This window comes from Somniosus microcephalus, chromosome 5 (genome assembly GCF_052327205.1).
Source record: "Somniosus microcephalus isolate GS21.2 chromosome 5, FLI_Smic_1.0, whole genome shotgun sequence".
NCBI lineage: Eukaryota > Metazoa > Chordata > Chondrichthyes > Squaliformes > Somniosidae > Somniosus > Somniosus microcephalus.
The window spans coordinates 9,054,668-9,064,486 of record NC_140991.1 but is presented as its reverse complement, the minus strand read 5'-3'; the positions used below and the strand labels follow the sequence as shown (position 1 = coordinate 9,064,486).

The 9,819-nt window shown below is 50.4% G+C and overlaps 1 protein-coding gene across 2 annotated transcripts in view; it reads right to left on the bottom strand.

Annotated features, from left to right (window-relative positions):
• The window catches only part of LOC147116860 (ranBP-type and C3HC4-type zinc finger-containing protein 1-like), a 76,678-nt gene extending 71,865 nt beyond the window's left edge, over positions 1–4,813 (bottom strand). The window contains exon 1 of one of the 2 annotated variants that reach the window (XM_085987277.1): positions 4,447–4,813. In XM_085987277.1, the coding sequence (XP_085843403.1) occupies positions 4,447–4,641 (195 nt within the window). In that variant the 5' untranslated portion in view covers positions 4,642–4,813. The remainder of the gene's footprint in view (positions 1–4,446) is intronic. The other variant, XM_085987278.1, reaches the window with a different exon arrangement.
• Between the last annotated feature and the right edge of the window lie 5,006 nt (positions 4,814–9,819).

The following is a 9,819-nucleotide window of genomic DNA, read 5'->3' as shown; positions in this document are numbered from 1 at the left end:
TTCAAAACGTATTCATTGACTGTCAAACACTTTGGGAGGTCCCTGGGACATAAAGGCACCTATAGAAATGCAAAGTTCTTTCTTTCTCTGGGCCGGTCTTTTGTTTCCATACTTGTCTCATCATCACCTCCCCTCATCTCCTGCTCTCCTCCCATTCCACAGACCTCTCTGCTTGCTTCCAATTTTCCTGCTTAGAAGCTGTTCATCTCCAACATCTTCGGGTTCTGATCGAAGGTCATCGACCTGAAACCTTAACCCAATGTTTCTCTCTCCACCGGTGCTGCCTGCCCTGCTGAGTGATTCCAGCATCAGCAGTACTTCCCTATTTTGCCACAAGAGCTGATCGTGTCCTTCCACCAAAGTCAGCGATTCCCCACTGCAGAGAGCAGCCTACACCATGGTCCAATTATGTTGGCACACTGCAGTACTGAGGGAGCGCTGCACTGTCAGAGGGGCAGTACTGAGGAGCACTGCACTGTCAGAGGGGCAGTACTGAGGGAGCGCTGCACTGTCGGAGGGGCAGTACTGAGGGAGCGCCGCACTGTCGGAGGGGCAGTACTGAGGGAGCGCTGCACTGTCGGAGGGGCAGTACTGAGGGAGTGCTGCACTGTCAGAGGGGCAGTACTGAGGGAGCGCCGCACTGTCGGAGGGTCAGTACTGAGGAGCGCTGCACTGTCGGAGGGGCAGTACTGAGGGAGTGCTGCACTGCTCAGAGGGCAGTACTGAGGGAGCGCTGCACTGTCAGAGGGGCAGTACTTGAGGGAGCGCTGCACTGTCGGAGGGGCAGTACTGAGAGAACGCTGCACTGTCGGAGGGGCAGTACTGAGGGAGCGCTGCACTGTCGGAGGGGCAGTACTGAGGGAGCGCTGCTCTGTCGGAGGGTCAGTACTGAGGGAGCGCTGCACTGTCGGAGGGGCAGTACTGAGGGAATGCTGCACTGTCGGAGGGTCAGTACTGAGAGAGCTCTGCACTGTCGGAGGGGCAGTACTGAGGGAGTGCTGCACTGTTGGAGGGGCAGTACTGAGGGAGCGCTGCACTGTCGGGGGGGGGGGGGGGGGCAGTATTGAGGGAGCACTGCACTGTTGGAGGTGCGTATTTCAAATGAGACATTAAACCGAGGCCGTGTCTGCCCTCTCAGGTGGACGCAAGAGATCCCATGGCACTATTTCGAAGAAGAGCAGGGAATTTCTCCCCGGTGACCTGGCCAATATTTATCCCTCAACAAACAAACAATCAGATTGCTGTTGTGGGAGCTTGCTGTGTGCTATTTGGCTGCGCAGTTTCCTACATTACAACAGTGATTCCTGAGGTGGTGAAAGGGGCAATATACAGGAAACTTTGTGCTATCCGGCACCGACGGGACCGAGCTGTTGCGTTAGATCAAAACTGCCGGACAAACCAGCGCTAATGTTGAAACATACGGAGATTTTGAGCTCCGTATCTGGCAACAAACCCTGTTGCTTAGCAACAGCTTCTAAACAGTCGGCCGTACCTTCCAAGCATCTCTGTAGCATCTCTGTAGCTTAGCAACAGCTTCAGCGAGACCTTGCAGAGCTTGACTGTTGAGAAAAAAGCAACGAAAAGAAAAAAAACCTAACGAAACAGCTCCTGATTTTGCCGGTGGCTCGAGCTTGCCGGACATTTAGCCTCCGGATAAACCAAAGTTTCCTGTAATGCAAGTTCTTTCTTCCTTTCGCAGTTTCAGTGTGTAATTTTGCAAGCTGGTGAATTCTATGCCTCAGCAGAGGACTGCGAGTACTGTGCCCACTCGATACCACTTAGAATTCTCCTCCCCTTAAGCTAACGAGGCTTTGCTGGAGTCCATTTCCACGGGCACTCATCACCCTCGGGTAACTCTTCACAGGCGAGCCTTGATGAGGCCAGCGGGAAATCACAGGCAAGCCGGAACATGTCTTGGTCCAGTCAGCCAGACCCCACTCTGACACACTTTCCAGCAGAACAAAAGAAAGACTTGCATTTCTGTAGAACCTTTCATGACCTCAGGACATCCCAAAGCACTTTACAGCCATTTTGAAGCGAAGTCACTGTTGTAATGTAGGAAAGCCCCACCATTTGTTAACTTGTTATGTGGCGAGACTGACCCTCTGGTTACCGACCCTTCTGCCATTGGAAACAGTTTCTCTTTATTTACTCTATCAAAACCCCTCATAATTTTGGAACACCTCTATTCAATCTCCCCCTTAACCTTCTCTGCTTAAAAAGAACAATCCCAGCTTTTCTAGTCACCTAGTTTAGTGAGCCAGTTGGGGTTTCAACTTTTTTTTTTAATGAATTATAATTCATGGAGGGATCTGAACTCACATTCTCTGGATTATTAGCCCAGGCCTCTGGGTTATGAGTCCATTAACGTAACCGCTACCCTACCTTACCAGGTGAACCCCTTCAAACCATAATTCTGAGAGCAACGAGGTGAATTTCTACTCCATTCCTGCTTTCTGCCCTCCGTGTGTGTGGCTGATGCTTCCTTCCCTCCTCTCTGTAACCACACCACAGCTGGAATTCCCCATTCTGCAACTCCAGCCCTGACAGAATCAATGGGTAGTTTTTTTTTAAATAGGGGATTTATTTTAAAAAAATTCCTTTCATGCGAGGTCACTAAGCAACGCTGTTCAGGATTTGAAACCACAATCGGGAGTTGGAAGTTCAAAGAAAGTGAAACCCCAAATTGTTCGGATAGCAAAATACTGCAGATGTTGGAAATCCGAAATAACAACAGAAAATGCTGGAAAAACTCAGCAGGTCAGGCAACATCCGTGGAGAGAAAATAGAGTCAACATTTCGGGTGAAAACCCTTTGTCAAGACTGAAGGCCAGGCTGGGAGAGACCCAAAGGGAAGTGAAGAGAAGTGAAACCCCAAATTGTTCTTCTGTGGTTCTTGAACATTCTTTTATATCTCTGGTCTAAGAGAAGGTCATTCAGCCCCTCGAGCCTGTTCCGCCATTCAATTACATCATGGCTGATTTGTACCTTAACTCCATATACCCGCCGTTGCTCCATATCCCTTCATACCCTTGTCTAACCAAAATATATTGCTCTCGTTCAATTAAACCCCAGCATCAACAGCATTTTTTTTTGGGGGGGGGGGGGGGGGTGTGGAAAAAGAGTGTTCCAGACTTCCACTACCCTTTGTGTGAAGAAGTGCTTCCTGACATCACCCCTGAGCGGCCTGGCTCTAATTTTAAAGTTATGTCCCCTTTGCTCTGGACTCCCTGGTTCCTACTGGTGGTGGGTTGTCGTCTTGAACCGCTGAAATTCTCTGTAGCACTTTGACACAAACGGAGTGTCTCGCTGGGCCACTTCAGAGGGCAGTTAAGAGTCAACCACGTTGGTGTGGGACTGGAGTCACATACCGGCCCAGACCGGGCAAGGACGGCAGGTTTCATTCCCTGAAGGAAGTGAACCGGGTTGGTTATTTAAGGACAATCTGACACCTTCACGCTCACTTTTACTGAGGCCAGCTTATTTCCAGGGATTTTTAAACTGAATTCAAATTCACGGTGGGACTCAATTGATGCCGAGACAAACCGGTTGGGAAATTTTGGTCACTACACCAATAAAAAGAACAAGCCCGACTCCAAGTGTAAATCTGTAGACTTGTGAAGAAATTAGAACTGAGACTTTGTTGTCCAGAAAGTAGGTGTTTAAGGCAATCCGCATCTAGGTATAAAACTAACGATGGTCCTACTTTCCTGGGGGAATTTGAATCTTATCTGTACTTGACATAATTAACATTGTGAAATATACATAGGGGACTCCAAAAACGAGGAACAGACATACACTTTTTGCACCCCAGTTGCCTGGGTAAGTAATATTATGGAGTAAGTGAGTTGGTATCCTGGAAAGGGAATTTCAGCTATTCGGAGACAAGAGGCAATAAATCTCAGAACTTAGTGATGTTGGTTGAGGGATAAATATTGGCCAGGGCACTGGGGAGAACTCCCCAGCTCTTCTTCAAAATAGTGCCATACGATCTTTTATGTCCCATCTGACAGACGGCACCACCAACAGTGCAGCACTCCCTCAGTACTGCCCCTCCGACAGTGCAGCGCTCCCTCAGTATTGCCCCTCCGACAGTGCAGCGCTCCCTCAGTACTGCCCCTCCGACAGTGCGGCGCTCCCTCAGTGCTGCCCCTCCGACAGTGCAGCGCTCCCTCAGTATTGCCCCTCCGACAGTGCGGCGCTCCCTCAGTACTGCCCCTCCGACAGTGCGGCGCTCCCGCAGTACTGCCCCTCCGACAGCGCGGCGCTCCCTCAGTACTGACCCTCCGACAGCGCGGCGCTCCCTCAGTACTGCCCCTCCGACAGTGCGGCGCTCCCTCAGTACTGCCCCTCCGACAGTGCGGCGCTCCCTCAGTACTGACCCTCCGACAGTGCGGCACTCCCTCAGTAGTGCCCCTCCACAGTGAGCTCTCTCTGACTCCTTACCAGGCTCTTGCCCGGGCGGCTGTGATTGTGGCGGACTCCGAGCCGGAACTCCCCGGGCCGCTCCATGCTCAGCTGCAGGCGGAGGGCCGGCACCTCCCCCGCCGCCCCCTCCCACTCCCGCACCCGGCACGACATCAACACCGTGGCCTGAGGCTGAGTCGCGGCTCCTAGGCCCCGCGCCTCCTTCGTCGCCATCGCCCAAACCAGCCACACGGCGGACTCCTTTACCGGGGACTCCCTCCCGCTGGCGTCCGCGCCCTCGCCACTGCGGACCGGGCGGCAACCGCGACTCTGGACAGAAGGTCCTACCCGCCCAGACAAGGGTCCAGGCACCTGGGGGTGGAGCTCACTCAGTCCCAACGTCTTGACGCAACCCTCTGAAGGAACTGTGATTGGTTTTATTGCAGGGTACTATTTAGGGACCAATAATTTGTGCAATTTAAGAACATAAGAATTAGGAGCAGGAGTAAGCCATTCAGCCCTGCTCCTCCATTCAATAAGATCATAGAAACATAGAAGATAGGAGCAGGAGTAGGCCATTCGGCCCCTCGAGCCTGCTCCGCCATTCAATGCGATCATGGCTGATCATCCAAATTCAGTACCCTGTCCCTGCTTTCTCCCCATATCCCTTGATCCCTTTAGCCTTAAGAAATATATCTAACTCCTTCTTGAATATATTTAATGAATTGGCCTCAACTGCCTTCTGTGGTAGAGAATTCCACAGGTTCACCACTCTCTGAGTGAAGAAATTCCTCCTCATCTCTGTCCTAATGGCTATCATGGCTGATATTCGACCTCAACTCCACTTTCTTGAACTATCCCCACATCCCTTGACTCCAGTAGAGTCCAAAAATCTATCAATCTCAGCCTTGCATATACTCAACGACTGAGCCTCCACAGCCCTCTGGGGTAGAGAATTCCAAAGATTCACCACCCTCTGAGTGAAGAAATTCTTCCTCATCTCAGTCCTAAATGGCTGACTCCTTATCCTGAGACTGTGCGCCCCTAGTTCTAGACACTCCAGCCAGGGGAAACAGCCTCTCAGCATCTACCCTGTCAATCCCCCCTCCGAATCTTATATGTTTCAAATTTGGATAAATCCAAAAACCATCAGGAAAATTGCTTTTAGAGTAGATAGCCTCAACCATTTTCTTGAAAAGGTGTGGTCAATCCACATTGATATTTCAAACAAATTAAACGCAGAACATAAACTGAGGCCAATTATTACAATTTTTGAAAATTCAGTCTGAGGATGTGGATGTCGCTGGCAAGACCGGCATTTATTGCCCGTCCCTAGTTGTCCCCAGAACTTGGTGGTGTGCCTTCTTCTTGAACTGCTGCAAATGAGCTCGGAGGAACTTAAAGAATAAGTTATTATCTGGTACCCACTGGTCATGGACTCAGAGCTGATTGGTGCAGGACCATGGGCGTGGTTCCTCCTCTCCTGCAATAGCCATGGCATCAGAGAGAGTTGCTTTAAGGAGAGTGATGCGGTTCCAACGCACTCCTGGCTGGCCTCCCACGTTCTACCCTACGTAAACTTGAGGTCATCCAAAACTTGGCTGCCCGTGTCCTAACTCGCATCAAGTCCCGTTCACCCATCACCCCTGTGCTCACTGCCCCGTGTCCTAACTCGCACCGAGTCCCGTTCACCCATCACCCCCTGTGCTCACTGCCCCGTGTCCTAACTCGCACCAAGTCCCGTTCACCCATCACCCACTGTGCTCACTGCCCCGTGTCCTAACTCACACCCAGTCCCGTTCACCCATCACCCCCTCTGCTCACTGACCTACATTGGCTCCCGGTCCGGCAACGCCTCGATTTCAAAATTCTCATCCTTGTTTTCAAATCCCTCCGTGGCCTCACCCCTCCCTATCTCTGTAATCTCCTTCAGCCCCACAACCTCCCGAGATATCTGTGCTTCTCCAATTCTGGCCCCTTGAGCATCCCTGACAATCACTCAACCATTGGCGGCCGTGCCTTCAGCTGCCTGGGCCCTAAGCTTTGGAATTCCCTCCCTAAACCTCTCTGCCTCTCTACCTCTCTTTCCTCCTTTAAGATGCTCCTTAAAACATCCTCTTTGACCAAGCTTTTGGTCACCTGCCCTAAAATCTCCTTCTGTGGCTCGATGTGAAATTTTTAAACTTATAATACTCCTGTGAAGCGCCTTGGGACATTTTACTACGTTAAAGGCGCTATATAAATACAACTTGTTGTTTTTGTTGTTGTTCTCCACAGGCTATTATACATTGTTTATACGTTTACAATAGAAATATATATTTATGCAGATTATTGCATTTTTACCCTTTTTCATTGGAAATAAAGGTCGAGAAGTGTGTGAATGAGAATTTTAGTGCTGATTGGCTGTGGGAGGCAGATAATGTTATGGAGATTGAAGTAGGTGGTTTTTGTGATGGCGAGGATATGGAGTCGGAAGCTCAGCTCAGTGTCCAGCAGGACACCAAGGTTGCGAACAGTCTGGTTGAGCTTGAGAGAGTGGACAGGGAGTGGCGATGGAGTCGGTGGCGAGGGCACAGAGTTGGCGGCGGAGGTTGAAGCTAACGGCTGCGATCTCCCCAATGTTTCGCTGGAGGAAGTTGCAGCTCATCCAAGACTCAGTGTCGGACATCAGTCTGACTGCATGGAGGCAGTGCAGGGGTTCGAAAGAATCCTACTTTCCCTGCACTTAGACAGGGAATACAATGGTCCTGCTGTTGAACAGGGAGAATGTTTTCTGTGAAGGGTAACAGGCCAAGACGAATAGTGGAGGTATAAGAGCAAATGAATATTCTGGAGAGTTCGGGTAATTTCCTTCAAAAAGCACAGTGCACTTTTACAGAACTTTCCCCAAAGAGATCAAATGGGTGGCAATGCGTCCATGTTTGGGTAGATTGTATGTGATCTGTGGAAAAGATGGTCTTTGCATACAATTATACGGCACAGAAACAGGCCATTCGGCCCAACTGGCCCATACTGGTGTTTATGCTCCACATGAGCCTCCTCCCACCCTGCTTTATCTCCCCCTATCAACATATCACTGGCCTTGGTCAGCCAAATGCCAATTCTGTCCCTCCATGTTTCCTTATGTTCTTAGCAAGGATGTCTTGCTGCAGTTGTACAGGGCCTTGGTGAGACCACACCTTGAGTATTGTGTGCAGCTTTGGTCGCCTTATCTGAGGAAGGATATTCTTGCCATGGAGGGAGTTCAGCGAAGATTCACCAGGCTGATACCTGGGATGGCAGGAATGATGTATGAGGAGAGATTGGGTCGATTAGGCTTATATTCGCTAGAGTTTAGAAGAATGAGAGGGGATCTCATTGAAACTTATAAAATTCTAATAGGACTAGACAGACTAGATGCAGGGAGGATGTTCCCGATGGCGGGGAGTCCAGAACCAGGGGTCACAGTCTAAGGATAAGGGGTAAGCCATTTAGGACTGAGATGAGGAGGAATTTCTTCACCCAGAGAGTGGTGAACTTGTGGAATTCTCTACCACAGAAGGCAGTTGAGGCCAACTTATTAAATATATTCAAGAAGGAGTTAGATATATTTCTTAAGGCTAAAGGGATCAAGGGATATGGGGAGAAGGCAGGGACAGGGTACTGAATTTGGATGATCAGCCAGGATCTCATTGAATGGCGGAGGAGGCTCGAGGGGCCGAATGGCCTACTCCTGCTCCTATCTTCTATGTTTCTATGTTTCTCGTGCACTTTACAGTAAATTGCCAGACTCGTTAGTTTACACAGTGTAACATTCCTCCATTGTGAAGCATCTAATGGGTAGTTCCTCACTTCTTCAATTACACTCGAAGACTGTCCTTTATGTGAGGAGTACTAGATAGTGTTCTTTTAATCAAATGATTGAAAACTGTGAAAACACCAAAACTGCTTACCCGTTGTATAAACAGAAGATGTGGGCCTTAGGCATCATAACGCATTTAAAGATTGTAGAGATTCGCGTATCTCTGGTAAACGGGATCGAGTGCAAACCAATATGGTGGGTATATTGTGTTTAATCGGAGTTTAGGACAGAATATAACACACTAGTAATACGGCAAAAACATACGACCGTGACAAGCAGCTGGTACCGAACCCAATCGGACAGACAGCTGGCGTACGTGAACAGTTCTCTGACTTCCGGCCTCTCTCTCTCTAGAACCTCCGATGGTGAGCGTGCGGTCACTCTCAAAAGAGCGTTCGACCAACTTAACTTCTCTTTGCAACTCCTGTTCTGCTCCCCCCTCCACCGTCTGTGTGGGCGAGCCCTTTGGGTTTCACTTTTATTCTCTTTTTAGGGGTGGGCCTGCGGCCAAGTTATTGACAAGACCATTTAACCTATAGAGGTTCCTCTAAAACTTCATCAACCAATGGGGCGTTGATTTCTTTGTCTCAATTCTTGGCTGAAAGCCCTCCCCAAAAGGGGGTCTCATTATCTCATCCAATTTATCATTTTTGTTTTTATATTTTGAAGGTTCCTTCATTGGAATTCGTCTTATCTCTCTTGAGCCTATCCTCCTTAACCCAGCAAGTACAAGTCTGTCGCAGGTTAGCCAGTCGCTATCTCACCTTCATCTAGCAGATGGATACCTTAGCCTCCTCAAAATCATTTCATTCTATGGGGGAAAAATTGGGTGAGTAGCGCCACCTGTTAGCGCCTAAAGAGGCAGTCAGTGGCTGTAGCGCCACTGGCTGCGCCTCCCGCAATATTCAGCAGGGGCGCTAATGGTGGCGTTAGCCATTTGTGCTGCGCCGCCAACGATAACGTCATCGGTGTGCGCCGCGCCCGGTTCGCGATATTTGGTAGCGAACGCCGCAGCTGCGCCGTTCGCTACCCGCGCCCGGTTCACGGGGCCTTACTGTGCCGGCAGCGGCGTAAGTTAAGGTGGAGGTGCGGGGCGGCCGCCTTTTTCGCCTCCGTCCCCGGCCTCCTAATCCCCCCCCCCGCCCCTGCCCCATTGCCGGCTGTTTCCCGAGAGCCCGGCACTTCTCCTTGGTTTGCCGGCACTCGCGAGCAGGGATCGCGCTGTTGCAGGCCCCTCGCCCTTAACAGTGGGAGGAAGGCCTGCAGTACCGCAGCGTGCCATGCCGCAGCATGTGGCGCTGCGGCACGTTGCGCTGCGATATTCAGTTTCAGCGCCCTAAGAGGGATGCGGAGCGCCTCGAGCCTCGCCCCGTGTCCCTCGAGGGGCAATGAAACGGAATATCTGACGATCGCTAAAGCCTCGAACGCTGCGCTGAATCCTGCGCTCAGGCGACTTTTGCGCCACTTTGGCGCCTCAACCCAATTTCTAGGCCTATGTCTTTTCCTAATTAACTAACTTTTAATTATCTTCGCAAGCAGTTCGGCTAAACAAACTCCAAATTCTATCTGTG